The sequence below is a fragment of the Poecilia reticulata genome, chromosome 21 (assembly GCF_904066995.2).
Source record: "Poecilia reticulata chromosome 21, P_reticulata-male-v2, whole genome shotgun sequence".
In the NCBI taxonomy this organism is placed as follows: domain Eukaryota; kingdom Metazoa; phylum Chordata; class Actinopteri; order Cyprinodontiformes; family Poeciliidae; genus Poecilia; species Poecilia reticulata.
The window spans coordinates 19694544-19714038 of NC_088850.1; the positions used below are offsets into that span (position 1 = coordinate 19694544).

General features: G+C 39.7%; 1 protein-coding gene across 1 annotated transcript; it reads left to right on the top strand.

Annotated features, from left to right (window-relative positions):
* Positions 1-3509: 3509 nt before the first annotated feature.
* On the top strand, positions 3510-18964 carry kcnk13b (potassium channel, subfamily K, member 13b). Its single transcript, XM_017302214.2, has 4 exons — positions 3510-3802; positions 3916-4366; positions 13990-14783; positions 18328-18964. The coding sequence occupies exons 2-4, from the start codon at positions 4027-4029 to the stop codon at positions 18484-18486; spliced, it is 1293 nt and encodes a 430-aa protein (XP_017157703.1). The 5' UTR covers positions 3510-3802; positions 3916-4026; the 3' UTR covers positions 18487-18964.
* Positions 18965-19495: the final 531 nt, after the last annotated feature.

Consider the following 19495-nt stretch of genomic DNA (forward strand, 5'->3'; position numbering starts at 1 on the left):
TTAAAATCTATATCCTCACAGAAAAGTACAAACTTTGTCCAACCAACTGCTGGTAAATTTGCATTTACCCACAGTAGATGCCGAAAAGCCAGCTAGCTAACTGCTAACATACCTTAGCCAGCTGGAGAGCAAGGCAGCTAGCAATGGTAGCCTCAACCATCTTGAGAACGCAATGAAGAGTGCGACTTAAAATTTTGCCTGACTGTAAAGTCCTGCAAGAAAAGAAATTGGATTAAATAATGGTGATTACGAGATTCCGTCGTGTCAAGACAAAATTTGAGACCTGTGATTAACATATTAATGCACAACTTAATGTTTAAAATGTATTTAAGACATTTTAAGGCCTTCATTTTAGATACATAAATTTCAGACATAAGGATGCGGCCACACCTTATGTAATTAATTTCTGTCTGGCGCAACTACCTGACAGAAAAGTAAAGTGGTGTAAAAGGCCGAAATATTATAAACATATTACAAATAAATCATGAACCACCGCCTTAAATTAAGGGTTTTAATAACGCATGACGCATATTTCAAGCGTAACATTTTGTGAAACTTTCAATTCTGTTTTCTGAGATACCTCAGAAACAAGTTGGCATTTTTGTCAGACCTATTTTTTTAATGGTTTTTGGTCGGGTCAACACAAACTTCTAGGGTTGTTCAAACTGATTCTCTGCGGTAAATCTTTTCTTCCAGTAGGTGCACACGGAGTTGTTCTTTTGGTTTGTTTTAAACTCACACTACATATAATGGTTTCAACACGTTCTGACGTCACTGGTCAAGATGGGTAACAAAAGTCCACAATAGAAACTTTTACAGCAAAAACTCACTAAAATAAAAAAAAGATAGAATAAAGAAAAAAAAGAAAATAACCTTTTAGTTTGAGTAAAGAAAAAAAGAAAATAACCTTTTAGTTCGAGTACAGTGATTCAGTGGGGAGAAGTAAATGTTTTTGACAAAATTACCAGTGCCGTTTTCAATGGCTCCCCTACTGTAGAACAAAACCTCTAACATTTAGAGAGACACATAGAGTGAGTGTTAGTATTTTCAGTCAAAGTCATGTTACAGTTGAGCAAACTCCACGTTTAGATTTGTTACAGTAGGTCAGAAAACACCCTTTGTTGTCTCACAGGCTTTTAGATTTAGAAATCATACAATGGTTGTCATGGCGACCTGAAAGTGGCACTTTTTGCTCCAGTCCTCTAGCAGATCCTTCTTTCCCATCCTTGTCGCTTTCCGTAACTGTAAGATAGACATGGGTCGTCATCCATTCTTGTCTGCATCTTCATATAAACGTTAAATTATTTCTCTGACCAAAGATTCGATCAAGCATACACAAGTGTCTATTTTCTTCTGATTGTTCAACAAATATCTGACTTACTAGGATGTTATGTTAGAAGAATAATGCCACGTCACGTCATATTTTTTTTACAAAAATTAAAATGAAAGTTACAAATTACCTACTAATTAAAATTTGCCAAACCCCCTGATCTGATCGACCCAGAAAGAGAAATTCAAACCACATAAACGCTTTGGATTTACTTTGCCGAAAGAGTGGAGTAGGTTTGGCTAAAAAAATTTCTTACTGTACAAGGACCTGACTTGAATATGTAGCAAACCATTAAATAAATTAGCTAGATAAGACGTTTGTTAACGTTTAGGTTCATTCAGTAAACAAGATGTTTTTTTGTTTTTTTATCAGTCCAGCGTTTGCCTCAGTTGTTTAGTTTTTTTTCTGTGTAATCCGACTCTACTGCGGAACAGGCCTCGTCCTTTGGGATGCGCGTTTTTCAAACTCCTCTGACCTATCGACCTGACTCCATCATGAAAAAACAAAACAAAACAAAACAAAAAACACAGTGTCTTATCACCGCCCACCGATGGGAGTTCAAAGGTCACGATAAGCGCAACAATTATGCTGGAGAAGCTGTAAACGCCACTTGAGGATGTTTCACTTTGCGTGGAAACTCAAAGACCCAAGAGCCCTGCTGGTGCGTGTGTTAGCGGTGTGTGTGTGTGTGTGCACGTGGGTGTGTGTGAGGGGAAAACTGAGAGCATGGGCTTAATTATGGTGCTTGTAAACAGGAGTGAAATGATGCAAAGTGCCTTCTTCCAGAGATTGGCGAAAAGAAGCCACTGACCTTGCCGGGGTTACACGGCCAATTTCGATTCAGCCGCAGTGATGTCATCACATCTACTTAGATTTCATCTAAACCCATGGGTAAAAGTCAAATGAAGGTAAAGATACAACACACCTGTCGCCATGGTTGCGAAACGTCTTCCCCGAGTGCCATGGAAACGGACATATTGCTGGCATAAATGAGCCTTCGGATCGTCCGTTGATTCGCCTACCTCACCAAGCATTCATATGCATTAAAACAAATACAAATGTGTTTTTATAAATCTGGAATTACAAGAAAAAAAAATGCTTTTCACTGGAAATTTTAAATAGATTTTGATTGTTTCAATTTATATTCAACAGAATTTCTAATCTTTGTGCTTCTTCCTGTTTTTTTTCCACGTCAGAACCACAACCTTTGACCAATTTTGTTGGGAATTTATTTATGTGACAGAACAACACAAAGCGTCTCATACTTGTAAAGTAGAAGGAATATGTAAGATTTCATGCCTCTTTTTTATTACTTAAACCAAACAATAGTTTGGAGTGAAGCACATTCAGTTGTAATAATTAAAGTTCAAGCCAACATCCTGCTTAGAAAATGTGGTAAAACTTGAAAACTGAAGTTCTCCATCCAATCTAAGTTGAGTTGTGACTCTGAACCAGAAGTGATAACACAAATCCACGCTACAAGTCAAAAACTGAGTTTTATTTTTGTTTCCACGTCACAACTTTGTCTTACTTTGTGTTGGTCACTAATATGCCATAAAAAAGAAAAAGAAAAAAAGTACACTGACGTTTAAGTTGATTTCACAAGATATGGAAAAAGTAATTTGGCAATAACTTTTTGTTATTCAGTGCAAAAACACAAAATCTTATTGAGTATTTTTGGTCTAGTTTCTCTTGCTAATATCTTCGTACACTTGAAATAAGACAAAATGAACTTACAAATAACTTTTCAGCTTGTTTTGAGTCAATATTAATAAAAAAAAGATACTTGCTGGAAGATTATTTAACATATGACATTTTTTCTATCTTATAAATCAAATGAGTGCTTTTTCATCAAAATTAAGAAATTATAGTCTTCTATTTTGCTGAAAAGTTACTTATAAGTTAGTTTTGTCTTATAAAGATATTTCTACACTGTTTTTGCAGTGTTACAACTAACTCCAACAACTTAAGGGCTTTAAATTTCAGTCCATATCCTGATGTAGAAACTTGTCATCCATAAGTCCGTCGGCTCCTGGCTGTTTAGTCAAATCGTCCATGTTTCCAGAAATAGCTCTTTGGGTGCCTCTCTCTGGATCCTGAATAATTTATTTCCGCGGTGACATTTGCTCACGCGGTCCCGGGGTGAAGACGCGGCAGGCGCGTGGCTCCCTCCATCCCCCCATCGGAGCTCCGCAAAGGTCAAGTGTTATTGATCCCCAAACACGCTCTATAATGTCGGAATCAAACCTCCAAAAGTTTGGATCAGGTCGAACATGACGGATGTGTTGCGCTCAGGCTCATTATCGTGTCTCTCTCTCGCGCGCGCGCCAGCTGAGCAGTAGGTGATCAGACTCTGGTGCGTAAAAGACGCGCTCCGGGGCGGGGACTGATTTGGAGACGCATCAGTAAAAAAAAAAAAAGAAAAAGGAAAAAAAAAAAAGAGCACATCAGCACGACGCGCTGCATCTACAGGTTGTTTCTCTCATATTTTCTAACATTTTCTCAATCTGATAAAATCGAGCCTCTGGAACTGCTTCAAACATCTCCTTGTTTGACTTTTTTTTTTTTTAACTGGTTGTTGCCAGAAACACAATGAAAGTCCACGGCGATGGACTTTTCCGAGTCCTCCGTGGAGCGCGTACGGTCCCCCACAGCCGCCGCCGCCGCTCCTTCGCCGCGGCGACAACGGCGACATAATGGCATGCAGGAGCGGCTGCTGCTGCGGCTCCTCCGGCCCCATCAACGAGGACAACGCGCGGTTCCTGCTGCTGGCGCTCTTCATCGTCCTCTACCTGCTGTGCGGCGCCGCCGTCTTCTCGGCGCTGGAGCAGCCCAAGGAGCGGGAGGCGAAGGCGCGCTGGGCGCAGAGGTTCGAGCACTTCTCCCAGAAGCACAACCTGAGCAGGAGGGACCTGCGCAACTTCCTGAGGAGCTACGAGGAGGCGAACGTGGCGGGCATCCGGGTGGACACGGTCAGACCCCGGTGGGACTTCACGGGAGCGTTTTACTTCGTCGGGACCGTGGTGTCGACGATTGGTGAGATTTGGCAGCAGCTGTCGCGCACCGACCGGTCGTTTCAGGTCGAACGCGTTGACCGAACCGTCTTTTGGGTCAATGTTTTGTTTTTTTCACTTTTTTTCTTCTTCTGCAAACATCAGTTCAAACTTATCCCAACTGTGAATGTGCCTCTAAATTCAAAATGTAAATATGTAAAAAAAAAAAAAAAAAAAGTTATATTTTCTCTCTGTCTCGTTTCTGTTCATGGATTGAGCCAACAGAGAAGCACAGAGGAAAAATATGTTCGTATTCCTTCAGAACTGCACAGGCAACAGCATTTTCACCGTAGATCTAGACCTGTCGCAATAAGCAAGTAATCGATCAATCGCATGCTAAATTAAGAATTTCCACTTTAATGATTCTCTCTCTCTCAACTCTTCAGTCATGGTGCTTTGGTCTCAACGTCTTTTTTTTTAGGAACAATTTTGTTTACAGAAACTTCATACATTTTTTATTTGTTGTTTCTGCTGTTCTATTTATTTATTTTAGATATTACATTACTTGTGAACGGTCTCAAAATAACAATATTATCATTTATCGCAATAACTTATCATCCAGCAAAATGTATTGTAGTGACAGGTCTAAAAATGACTCAGCTGAAGTTCAATTAGATGAAGCAACAGAGATTTTTAGCTAGCTATCATAAGATGTAGCACAGACTCGTTCAAAAACAGTAAAATATCCCTTTAATTGGTTGCTGAGTGTAAGTGTTATAGTATGTTATCGTTTGTTCCTCGTTATTTACGTTACCTGATGCAGATTTCCTGTTGACATGATGAAATACTCACTTTTGGGATGTAACTGATATAAATGTTGTGGAAATCTTGTGCCTCCCCCATTTGCTGTGCCTCCCAGAACAGAGAGCCATGTCATTCATTCGTTGACGCTGTGCTGCAAATGTATTTTTTCACTTGTCTCGTCACATTACTGGGGAGGACCAAGCCTGGCACAGCTGAGAATGACTTGGAAATGAAAAGGCAGTCTCATAAATTAATTCTTTTGTCATTAAATGCAGCAAAAATATTAAAACATGCAAGAGTAATTCAATGATTAACAATTAATCCGACATAAATTAGCAGCTCTGAAGCTTCTTGACTACTTGTCAAACTGTCAAATTAGTCAGAAAATAACAATATCAGTCATAATTAGTTATAATTTTGACTGTAAACCAGAGGATATTCTGGTTTGCTTACGTTGGTAGCTCTCACATTGGTCTCGACCGAAGTTCTGGAATTTTATTTTGCTTTTGGTAAACACACTGCTTCTCCTACTGTGAGGTTTCCAGGGCTTAGTATAAGGCAATAAGTGGGAATTTGGTCTCAGCAGAGATGGAGCTGATCTGATCCAGCACTGGTATCGAATGTTTATTTTTCGAATGCCTGCTTCAGTATTTCTGAATCTGATGTCTGGCTGATAGGGTGACTATCACAGACCAGATTACGTTCCTGCAGATTAAACTGTCAGTCAAAAATATTCTCGCACCCTTAAATAAACATAATAATCTCACCTTGTTTACATAAAATTATTGTTTTCATATGTTATGTACGTTGAACAAATTACATAAAGTTCAGACCTACAGATGTCAGACTGGTATCTGAGGACGTACTCTGCCTGTTAGCATTAGCTTCGTAGCATATAGTTTGGTGTTGAAAGCTTAAAATAAATGTTTTTGAAATGTGTTTTATGGAAACATTAAGAGCTTATAACCTACCCTCAGACTGCTACAGTAATAATAACTGACGTTAAAACTGTAGCTATAAAGAGGAACAACAAGGAGCGTTAGCTAACAGGAAAGCTAACTGTATAACAGAACTGTTTCCATATTCTTTTTTTTTTTACCTTTTTTACTTTTTCTGCCACAGTACAGTAAGTATGTTGCGACCCGTTGGAAGGCTTTCACACTAGTTCTAAAAATGTACAATGTAGAAATTACAAATGTATAAGTTTCTGTTACAGTTACCCAATGCTAACTTCAGTAATTCGCAATAACAGTTGTTAGAAACTGCAGTTTTAGTGATCTTTCTTGTGCAACTTCACTCAATCTAATGTTCTCTGATGAATAATTGATACCCTGTAAAGAAAGATTCATCTTCCTCCCGCCGGCACCTTCCACAAGGGAATATATTTATTTATTTATTTATTTTTATTTTTATTTTTTTCTAAAACAGATTTCAAAAACACCCGATTCCACACAGGACCATTTCCAGAAATCTTTTCATCCACATGGAAATGCAGAGAACGTCCCAGAGCATTATATTTACTCCCCCCAAACCAGAAGTAATGCAATGCTGAGTAGATAATATGCGATTGTTGTTATGTATGACTCGTTTAGGGTTGTAGATCATGTTAGATGTTGGGCTAATATATAACAGTTTTTTTTTTATGTGTTTTTGCTGTCCACATTAGAATGAGAGGGCAACATTTTCACTGTGGAACCCATTTAAACCAACCCCCCACCCAGAAAAGCAGTGTTTTCCATGTAGGCACGGGGGAAAAATAGTTCAAAACTATACATTTTAGGGGGAAAAAGTTGTAGTTTGGATTCTGTTTACACATTTATCAACTCTCTGCCATAATGTAGGAATGGAAGGATTCTCCTGAACCTTTTTTTTTTTTTTAGCAATTAGCAAATAATACATGGGAAGATATACACAGTATAAGTTGACGGGCCTCTGTTCTGTTGTTGTTTATTACTTTATGCAACAACAGAACAATTACTACTCACAGAATGTTTTCTGGATTAGAAAACATTAATAGTGGATGGTTTTTAAATAATATACTCATTACCATAACATTGTAGAAATACATCCATTAGAGTAAAATGATTCAAGTCCAGTCAAAGTAAAGTATCAGGTTTGACGTTGAAAAGCAGAGGGAACATCAGATTAGGCTTAGATGTAATTCATATGCAGAAACCAAAGTGCAAAGACAGAATCTGCTTCTGTTCTAACAGTCTCCATCCCGTAATATGGTGGTGGCAGCATCATGGTGTGGGGAGGCTTTTCTCAGCCTGGTTGATTAGAACATGGAAGGAATATTGGTAAGCCCACTTATAGCTGCAAAATGGCACCGCACTTTTCAGATTTTCAGGCTCAGTAAGATAGTTGCATTCTGTCAGAGGGTTCTTCAAGAGTCGCTGTAGAACAGACTGCTACAGGAGATCCTTCAGCAATCAGCATTTCAAAACCTTGGATAATATGAATTACAATAACATTTAAATTCCCTGTCGGATTAGTAAAGTTTTTCTGAATCTGAAATTTATAAAGCAGTTTGGTTATTTTGTATCACTAAAAGACTTGTTGCTCAATTTCAAGCTTTGGACAAAAATAAAATAAAAATAAAGGCTGACATTGAAAAAACTGAATTCACAAAATTAAAGTTTTTCAATGCGCTCTCCACAAAATAGTGTTTCTTTTATTTTATTTTTAAAAAACGTGTTGCTCAATTCTCCAGGGACAGATAAGAGTCGGCCTCCGGTGCAGAGCGCTATCTCTCCTCAGCACACAGCAACAGTGGACAATAAGTACCATCACCAGTGCTTATTGTAGGGGCGTTATCACCCCGGCAGCTAAACGACATGTAAATCTGAACGACTTGTGTCTAAATATAGAAGAGGTGTTTCAGATGGACCCAAACAGCCCTGAAAACAGGAACGGTCTGCGCGACTGTTTGACATCGAGAGATTTGTGGAAATTTCTCAGGTTACGAGAAAAGAGGAATGTGGTTCAAAGACGGCCGCAGAATAAACAAGTGAACAAGTTATTAAATCTTCTCTTTGAATATTACAGTCAGTAATTGACAACCACAAAGATCTATAAATAGGTGTGCATGTGCATAAGTATGGAAGCGTTTGTATTCAGTGTTCTGGGTGTGGACTGTGTAGACTGTAAGGGAAACTGAATGAAACATTTACATTTAATAGAAAAAAAACAGACCAATTTATTTTTTATTCTTGTTTTTGTTTTTGTAATATCATCAGTGTGCTTCAGTATGAGACACACCATCAGTCGTCTTTACTGCATGAAGTAAAATGGACGCAGAAAGAGAATTAGTCTGGACTGCATTTAGCCGCATTGCTTGGCAACAAAGTCTAAGTGAAGAAGATGAAACCAGAAGCAACTTTTGTGTTGAACAGAGTTCAGATTTACAAAAATAGATGCAGCGAAAAAGAGAGGTCTTGTTGGAGAATGTGTTTCTGATTTCCATCCAAATTATGCAACTTTGATTTAAAAAAAAAAAAAATTTATTTGGTCACACTTTATTAAAAAATACTGCAGGTTGAAGGCAGGTTTTTTGGCACTTTGGTGAAGAAGAAGTCTGCTCCTTTTACGAACACCGTCACTTATCCCAGGGACAAAATTTCTACCTGAATTCAAAATGAAGAAAAGAAAAAGTTCTGTCATTTCTGTCAATCCATGAAATCCCCTTCAATATCTTAGTAGCAGCGAACAAAGGAATGGAAAAACGACGTATTTGTGTAAAATTCTCAGAACCGTCAGCCTCCGTCAGAGGCCTGGGTTCGCTGGTGTCGGTGTGAGACGGAGGCAAAGCGCTGAAGTCCTTCAGATCTCCTCAGATTTATGTCTTCATTTCGCTCCTGTGTCATGATTGGAACAAATTTACGGTCAGCGTCAGACGGTGTGGCAGAACCTCTGATCGATAGCAGGCTCAAGGCGTGTATGAGGGAGAAATCCATGACTGGCAAAGTCATCACCATCTCTTCAGAGACATATTGTGTCACACGGTGTGAACCCCGCAGATTCATGTTGCTTAAAATGTGGAAATAATCATTCTTTGGCGAGTTCATTGGTTAAGCCCTCAAACTTGTCACGCGTTGCCTTTACGGCCCATCGGAAAGGTTTGCCGTGTATTCGCGTCAGGGATCAGCCAAGAAGGATGTCTTGCATGTGGCCCAAAATGTTGCAAGCCTTAGTTTTCATCATGATTGGTCCTTTATTCAGCTACCTCTGACTATCAACTTTGACAAGCTTACATATTCGCACTTCAAAAAAGCATCTAGTTTTCTGCGACACGTTGGGTTTTGAACAAAAAGTCCAAATTTGGCCAAATTTGGCTTACGGTACATTTTAAAATGCATCGCATTTACTACAATATTATCGGCATGGTATCAGCATCATCGATGTTAGCTGTAAAATTTAATACCAGATATTGGCCATTCAGGTCAAAATAATTCACCGATATACAAGGCGTAGTTTTTATGATACCATATCGAGTATCGACCAAAAATCCAATATCATGCATCCCTAGTATTTATGGTCTAGGTTTGCAGCTGTATTAAATGAGATGGAGGCTTCTGGATAATTATATGATTGAAAAGTTATTAGATGCACTTGATTTTATTTGATTCTGTCACAGTAAAGAGGGGCTGCCACCAATTTATCGGCCAGCCGATTTCCTTAATTATTGGAAGATTGTTGATGGGCTGATTTTTACATGTGAAACCGATCTTATCTTCATCTGCAAAGGTCTAAAAATCAACCTCCGTCCTCTTCTGTTCTCCCGTCAGAGAGGTTTGACTGATGGACCGCCCCACCAGGTCACGTCTGCACATTACAGTTAACAATAGTCACCCCATTGTTGCCAATTCAGTTACTGTCGCTATATTTAGCGACATTTCAGACACGCACACACAAAAAAATTGGTATCGACCAAAATCAGAATCGGCAGGTTAGACTGCAATCTGTGCACCACTATTTGCCACATGCTTTATCTGTGCTGTTTTTTCTTCAAAATTATGCCCTGATAATGCATGTTGTTCTAACCACACAAAATCCCAGCAAAAATAAGTTGAAATTTGAGGTTTTAATGTGACGAAATCTGAAAGTGCCTTGGGAATACTTTCACAAGGAAGTGTGTGAAGCATTAACATTAAATTCTCAGTAAAAAAAAAATTGTAAAAAGATGTGAACACAGAACAAAATGCTTGTGTATGTCCAAGGGGTTAAGACGGAACACGTAATGAGGCACTCAGTATGTGTCGGCAGAATGGTCAATTTGATCTTTTATTCATTGTTCCTTCGTCTACTCTCTATCCCACATACCACTCACTTTGATAAATCCTTTTCAAAATAAACTGTCATATTGGATCCTTTCTAAAATCACTGCATGCATCATGACAGGCTGATGTGCTGTAGAGCAGCAGAGAGTGCAGGATTGTGACGGTATCATTAGTGGATCTCTTAATGCCTGTGCATTTCCTCTCTACCTTTCCGCATTCTAATGGGAGAGTTATATCTGGTTTGGAAACAATGTTATCCCCGTTCGCTGCCAATTTAGCTGGGGTGATACGGAACCCATCCACCTGTTGTCACCTGCCATTTCAAATGACGACCAGCAGGACACTCAGGGGACCAGAACCCATTTCCATGAGGCTCAGTCCATGGATTCTCTAGAAAAGAAAAAAAAACCAAACCATGTATTTTGCCAACCTTCTGAAAATCCTATGAAGATGAAAATTCCTACTTTAGTAAGGACCACAAATGGTCCTTACGCATCTTAAGCTGGGATGCGTCGACAAATTTGTCAGTAGATTAATTCCTCTGTGTAAATAAGAAAAAATAAAGTATCCAAATTATCGTAAGTTAAGACTGGAAGGTTTCAGTTGCGTCAGCCTCACCAGCAAACATTCAGCCTGAGTTTGTTGTTTTGACCTTTTCTTTCCTGTTTTCAACTTCAGATGGTGATATAACAATGCGGCTCGGGACTCCACCGAAGTTGTTTGCAGTGGATTATAAATATTGGAGCGAGACTGCGCCGACTTAAAAGCACACCGTGTCTTTGTCATGAGCATCCACTTTCACGGCTCCATTTCAATATTCGGATTTGAATCACATCTATTGTTAGAATCAGTTATTTTAATTTCCAACCTTACAACAAACACGTCGGTCTGTGAAGTCGCAAGCATGAAACAGGAAAGTGATTAGCTGCGCAGAGGTTATTGCTGCAACCGCGACTTATTAAAACAAGTCTATTTACTTTGTGATTATTTTTGACTTCTGTTTTTGTTGCAGATTAAAATAACAGCAAGGGCTTTTTGAGAACATGGTAAACAAAGGTGATGAGTCAGACCACAAGGATCTAAGGCACGACTGTTTTCTTTCCTCCACAGGCGATCTAATCAAGTTATTATTCTAAAATAAACACACAGAAAGTAACCATTTTGTCTTTTGTCTTACTCTGAAAGATTGCCTGTGAGAAAACTAAACATAGTTTTAAAGAACTAAAACACTGTTGATCTTTTCCAAAGTGTTATCTGATTGTTCATAATAACCTGTACCATAAGAATATGGTAAAGATGTGTAAAAGCTGTGGAACACATGCAGCAGTATAAACTCCATTATGAAAATTAAATTCTTAAGATTTACATCATGTTCTAATGTTATTTCCCCATCAAGCAGCCCTTCCTACTCAGCTCCTTCAGACTAGCCAGCAGCAATTAGCGCAGTTCCACCAGGTGTTTGTTATCAGCTGAGCTCATTATAGGAGCTACTTCTCTGTGCAACGCTGGTAAAAATTTTGTTAAAGGGTTAATAGTGGAGCCATGTTCTGATGACTTCCTGAAGGCGGAGTTTCAGAAACAGCCAGAGTTTTTAAAGGGACAGAGGCCCAATTTCAAGGCGTTAAATCAGGAAGTAACATTTATTTTAAAACAACAGAAGGCAAGATAGTTTTGATAACACTTTAAAATGCCTGGAAAACAAACAATAATGTCCCCTTTAAGTTTCAATGTAGTGACATTTTAATAAGAGTAAAAATCTAAGATTTTTTAAATTTATTTCTCATGCAAATTAACCAATGCTACACTAATAGGAGCTCAATGGGCTACTATGCATTGGGTTTAGAAAAATTATTTTTCAAATTTGCTCTTTCCTAGTTCTCTCAAGAGGGGCTACATTTTTTAAGCATTATGTATTTATTGTTTTCAAGCAGCTCATGACCTCAGTGGCTGCACGGAAGTCTTTATTATATGGCTATTGCTATTTTTCTGTAAAAAATCTATAGCTACCTGAAAAATACAAGGGTTAAAGCTTAAAACGAGCCGCATGGTTAATCTTTGGTATGAATGTTAGGACGTTAGCAGCACAACTCAGAAACCGTCACCGACACGTCTAGTTTCATCTTAACTCGTGTCATAATGCAGTTCCTTTCATGCCTGTCTAACTGCAATATTATTATCACCATCACCGTATCTTAAATGGTTCAAATAGCTTGTGACATTCAAGTAAATGATATCCTGAACACAAAGAGAAGAAAAACAAAGCCATAAAATCCAGCTCATTTGGCTTTATTGTCGTGTTTGGGAGAGAGCTCTGGCTCAATTAGCACCTTGACAACCAATTTGAATGAAGAGGCAATCAAATGCTCCCCAAGAAGCCACCGTGTAGCGCAGCCAATTAGTCAAGCTGAAACTTTTGTTTTCCGTCTCAACGCTGAGAAAAAAAAAAAGGCCGCAACATTTAACTTCCCTTTTTCCATCTGAAAAGGTCTCGTGGGTCACATGCATTCACTTCTACTGTACCTATTGACGTCACCAAAGGTGCTAGATGGCAAAAACTGTAAAAAGTACTCAATCGTATGACATACAGTTTCTTGTTAATACATTTCAGTGTACTCTATAGCTTAGTAAATACTTTGTAGAGCCATTTGTCAATGTTACTGAAGCTACAGGTCTTTAGAGCGTGTCTCTGCCCGCTAGCAGCTGAACACTTTTGCCCATTCTTCTTTGTGATGAAGTTCAAACTCACTCGGGTTGAGCTTATTGTTCGGCTTCAACTTTAAAGACTCAAATTTAAAACTGGTCTGGACTTTAAGTGGGCCATTCTAACACCTGAACATTCTTTGATGCATTGGATCTTGTTGGGATCTAGTAATGACGAACTAAACTACCTCCAGGGACCAAAAAGAGAGGGTAGGAAAGCTATCAATCCCAGAATGCACTGCAGTAATCCACCTTCAGTTCTAGGGTGAAAAAGGAGGAGGAGTTTCACTGACATCATGTTTTAGCAAAAACTTGCTAAAGTACAGCAAGTCTGAAACAAATATTTTTATTTGCCAAACAGTCCAAACAAGTCCCAGAAAACTGTAATCCCACTAAGTATTAAAGAGACGAGCTTTGACTCGATCACATTAGGTGCTCGTCAGAATCATTAAGAGAGCAATGGCAACCCGGTGGAGGGAAGCATCCAATTTAAAACTTGGAGAACACTTAATTGTAACTGGGTAATTGTTTTCATTGCCAAGAGATTTTATGCTTAGTTCGAATGATAAAGCAACAGGAAGCGGCTATGGCTCTCCTCTGCTATATGCAAGTAATCAATTTGTTTCCTGATTTGTTTGCAAGACCATGTGCATGAATGAAAATGGAAGTTTTCTTTAGAAATTGTGTTTGTCTAGAGACAGTAATGCTCTTTGTCCTACTCTCTCTCTCTTTAGTCTTTTATGTATGCTGTGGAGAAACAAAGATTCAAATTAAGCTACCACTCCTAATGTTTACCTCCCCTTGTCTCATTGATAGCTGCACAACCCTTGTAGTCTGGACCAGACTACAAAGACACTATTGAATGTCTTTGTGTGTTTTCCAGGGTTTGGGATGACCACTCCCGCCACCATTGGAGGAAAAATCTTCCTGATGTTTTATGGACTGCTGGGCTGCGCCGCCACCATCCTCTTCTTCAACCTCTTTCTGGAGCGCGTCATCACCGTCATCGCTTTTGTCCTCAAGTCCTTCCATGAACGGCGCCACAACAAGGCCGTCCTGCCGCAGAATGGACGCCGGGCTTCTGAGGGTGAGAAGGCGGGCAGAGCCGAGGTAGGCGCAGTAGGAAAGCGTGAGGAGCTCGCCGGCTGGAAACCCTCGGTTTACTGCGTCATGTTCATCCTCGGGGCGGCGGCAATCTTGGTGTCCTGTTGCGCCTCGCTGATGTACTCTGCGGCTGAAGGCTGGGGCTACTTGGACTCGCTCTACTTCTGCTTTGTGGCCTTCAGCACCATCGGGTTCGGGGATATGGTCAGCAGTCAGAGGATCTCCTACGAGGGTCACGCCACGGCTGCTTACCGAGTTGGAAACTTCTTCTTCATCCTCACCGGTGTCTGCTGCATCTACTCCCTCTTCAACGTCATCTCCATCGTCATCAAGCAGGTCCTCAATTGGCTGCTCAGGAGGTTGGAAGCCTCTTGCCTCTTGCACTGCTGCTTCCCTAGGAGGGGTCCTCACCCGCACCGGCACCCTCGCCGGAACGTGGTGGCCCCAGGACATCTCCGTGCCTGCAGGGACCCTTCCATTGAGACGGACGCCATCAACGAGAGCGAGACCGACCCGGGCCGCAGGATGTCTGGGGAGATGATCTCCATGAGGGACTTCTTGGCTGCCAACAAGGTGAAAACTTTGTCAGAAACAATTTAAGTTGCCTCACATCCGGTCTTGAATTTAGCGCTTTTAATGGAATAATGCTAATTAAGTCAGATATGTGGCAGGTTTGAACAGTGGAACCTGGGTAGTCTCAAAGGTGACTAAGAACCACAGATGCCCATCAATAGCTAAATACTTAAGACCTTCTCTAAAAGTGTTTCTGTCTATATTAATAGTTAAAATACTAAATGTATCTTAATTTGCATTATTGCGTAGTGTAAACCATCTTATTGCTTAAGCTAACATCTAAGGTCTTCCTTACCCTCTTGAGGGTACAACCAGTCAGTGGCAAGGAAAATAAATAGGACTTCTGGATTGACTGCTTTGCAAACACTAGCCAATAACATGTCAAGTAGCATTTTGCCGGTATTTTTACTTCCCCAGCTGAATTTTCCTTCAAACATTTTTCTTCTGAGTCTGCGAATACTTAACCGTAAATGTGCTAGCTATATTGAAGGGGTTTTGAGGATGTAGGTCTCTTAAGGTCACATCATCCAAATCCAAAACTTTCCCTTTGTTTTATTTTGGGTATTCACAGTTGGACCTTCTGGTGTGCGTTGACTATTTATCCTCCTGTATAACCCTACCGCACTCTGGCAAAAAGTCACAAACTGAGCAACAGCAAAACATAGTATTGTATTGTAACATAGTGGGGAAATTTTTGGAAAGATAGCTGTTTGCTAATATTAGCGGGGTTGAAGAAAGATACGATGTCTGTTGTTAGCATTTTAGCTGAATTTCTCCTTTCTAGTTCATTTCTAATTTAAGTTTCACCTCTAAAACCAAAAAAATACATATCTTTTTCTGGTGGAATATGAGTTAATGCTTGAAGGTCACTCCAGCTTTAATTTAAACTACAGAGGAACAGCAGGCTCTGATGAACAACAACCTCGCTTACCGGGAAGGGATTAGAGCCTGCTTACATCAGTCCACCTCCCACACAGAAACAAATCTGGTCTCATTAAAGCTGTTGTTTCTCTTATTATGTTTTATCTTATTATATTTTTTTAAACCGTGTGAATAGACTCAATTAAAACACACTCAGTGCACCACCAACCCGTCTGCCGAACACAATTTGCGGCGTATTGATTTTCAAAAAGTCATTAGTGAGAGCAGCGACGACTGAAAGCAGAGTGAGCATTCAGAGACGTTTTTGGTCCAACACCTTCGTTTTCTGATGAGACCTAACGCAAATGTTGTTGTTCTTTAGCTTAATTCCTTCTCTAAGGACTTAAGCTTAGAGACATGAAAAAGGTAAAACATGACCTTTGTCATTTTTTACAAGTATCACGTTTAATATCTTAAGCCCAATATTTAACTAATGTTAGGCTTAAAAAAAATCTTAAAGCTGCAGTGTCTTTTATAAAAAAAAAAGTTTTTTTTTTACATATTTGTTAAAACTGTCACCCAGTCATGTCAGTACAACATGAGATGTATAATCTGTGAAAAGATTGATCTCCACTTCCTTCCTGAGACACTATCACGGTCTGAAGATATGCACCGCCCCCTAACAAAAACAGTAGTTGTTTTCATATTTTGAATGTGAACTAAGTGTCACTCTGACTCCAAAGCTCAGCATTATTTTTGAAAGGTAGTACTTTGAAAATAATGTATTGCAGTAAATAAACAAGAAGTTCCCACATTCTCAGTGAAACCAACCTCTGACCTTTTTCATGTTTTGTTACATTGCTACCCTCAAACATCAGCGTATTTCTTTTTTATTTTTACGATAGACACAAACACAACACTTAAAAAAAACCCCAAAAAAACCTAAACAGTGGGTCATACATTTTTATTGAGTCTGTATTTTGAGTCATACTTTGCTGCTGTTGAGTTATAAAAAGCCAGCTGGTTCTTCTTCTCTGTGGTTTTTTCAAGCAATGTGTAGCGACCAAAAACAGATTGACAGAAAAACGTTCAAACGCGTCTCTGTTTCCATGTTTACATCATGCAAACAGATGCATTGTTTGCATGATGCCTAATGGATTCCCCTTTATTTAGCTCCATCAGCTCTGCCCAGCTTCCCACATGATGCCGGTGGGGAAGAGTGTGTTCAGTTTGCTCTACTCTTGCATGTGGACGAAGTTTAATTTTCATCACAATTCTTTAATCAAGTATCATTTTCAGTAATGTCTAAGCTAGTTCGCAGACTAGTTCGCAGAAAAAAAAACTTATGCTGGTGTGATATTTAGGAAAAGAAGCACTCAAGTCTTTTTGACTTGCATAAATCCCATAAAAATACAAATTGGTAGTAAGAATATGTAGATCCTTAAACAGATGAGCAGAGGGACGATTACAATTCTAACAAAACATTTTCAAATACTTACAATTTCGTGCAAAGTTGTTGGAAAATTATTTTATAAGATAAACATAGGTATATGAGACTATAATAAAGTGTAAGCAATGCCTGTATACCTTATTAAATCTAGCCTAGCCAAGTAGAGCCAAGAAACGAAAGAAAAAGTCAAGTTATCTTCTTCGGTCACCTTTATTTTATTGAAATTCCAAGCAGACCATAAGCGTCTGCAACAAATGTCACGCTGCTCCCTGCAATACTTTTTATGAAAAATACAGAAAAAATGTAAATGTCATGTGGAATACAATCCAAAGACTTTCCCCCTCCTCGCTAAACATAATCGTATGGAAGAAATGAGAGCCTTGTTCTTCTCTACGTGGAACTGGGAAACGTTGCCTTGTTGAACCACAACTTCTGGTTGCCTCTGCTGACGCTTGTTAAGCATTTATCACCTTCCTGTCTAGTTAAATTGTCGCACCTAAGCACAGGAAAGATCTGCGTACTTTATATATCGTCTGTGAGAACAGGACGTGCTAGGTGTCAACACTTTGTATTTGTCTGCTTCTGCAGGTGTAAAACTGAAGTGTGTAACCTTTATTTTAAAAAATATGTTTTTTACATAGTTAAAATTATCGTGTTGATCAGTATAAGATAGATAAGCTTAGAAAATCCAGCTCCTCTGCCAGCTCTAACTGCAGTCAGTCAGAAGCAACCAATCAGAGCCAGGAGGAGGGCCTTAGCGCTGTCAATCACTCTCATGCTCACACCCTCCCTGTTTGCTCTTTGCTAATCAACACCTGGCTCACCATAACGTAGCCTTCCATTAACGCTAACACTAGTTAGCTAGTTAGCATAGCCCTCGATGACAGCAGGTAAACAGTTTCCCTGTAACTGTAAGTTGTTTCTCCGCCACTAGCACATGAGTTAGCATACATGAGGTTGATTGACAGTGCCAAGGCCCTCCTCCTGCCTCTGATTGGTTTAATTTTTTTCCAACCTCAACAGTAGCTCAGATGTTACCTGTCTCACAACGTCCATGCTGGCAGTTTTAGCATGGAAAAAAAAACAAAAAAAAACGTATTTTTGTAAAAGTTACATACTGCAGCTTTAACTGGAGGATGTTGCAGGATGTTGTTGAATATAGAAAGCAAATGTGAACTTTTTCTTTTTTTTTTTTTCCTTTCCTCCTGCTGACCGGTTTCTCCTCCCCCGCAGGTGAACTTGGCCATCATGCAGAAGCAGCTGTCGGAAATGGCGGTCGGACACCCGCGGCAGTCCGGCGGCTCCTGCTCGCATCAGAACGGATTCTCAGGAGGGGTGGGTGCCCTGGGCATCATGAACAACCGGCTGGCGGAGACCAGCGTGGACAGATAAGGTGTTTTTAAAAAAAATAAAAGATACAGAAGAATGAAGAGGAAGAGTCTGAGGCGGGCGTGGGCTAACTGAACCCCCCATAGCCACCTCTCAGCAGGTGCAAGCGAATCCATCTCCGTCCGCTTTCCTTTGAGGAACTTGACTCTGTGTCAGTTTGCTGAAATCTTTCATTCGGACCGGAGTGCTGGAATGTTCCCTGGTGATGAACCCAGTTTCCATGGGGATAAATAAATAAAAAAACAGCCTGCCTAGAGTGTCGTTTTCTGAGCTCCTTCACACCTAAACGCAACATCCTGGGTTTGTCTGTTGTTTAAAACATGGTTCATGTTCAGGAAATGAAATGATGCCAAATACAGTATGTTATGTCCAGATATTTTAATGCATATAAGTAATTTGTCTATTGGCATTTTTAAGCGAGAAGAAGCTGGCAATCTTCCAACACATTTCTGTAATTCTTAATAAAACCTGTTTAACTTTGGTTCGAGCTCTGGGTCAGATTTGTTTTTTCTCCCCAAAGATGGATGACAAACGTCTCCAAAAGCATCACAAGAATAATAATTCCTAACTGCTTAAACAAAACAACTTTCTTAGTTCCTCAAAATGCCACCAAAAGCTGTAAGAAAGTTAATGTTTGGATCTGTCTACGCTTCATTGTGTGGTTTATTTTTGTAACATTTTATTAGGCTCCCTGTGTAACTAGAGCAATCGGTGAAAGCATTGGCAGCCATTTGAGGTGCAAAAACTCCTTTATCGCGCCTCACATCACCTTTTGTCCAAGTGCTTCAGGTTTATTTATAAAATCTGAAAACCTGCACAATCTATTTGTTCCAAGAATTAGTTTTTTTTACAGTGGCCTCACTCTGATTGCAGAAAACCACAGAAGGCCCCGATGGTTGTTAATGTGTCAGTGGAGTCGCTGACCGCGAAAAAATGGAAAATGACTTGTTGACACGTGAAAGAGCTGGCGGCGCAGTTGTCTTCTTTCTCTAACACGCAGGTTAGATGCTGA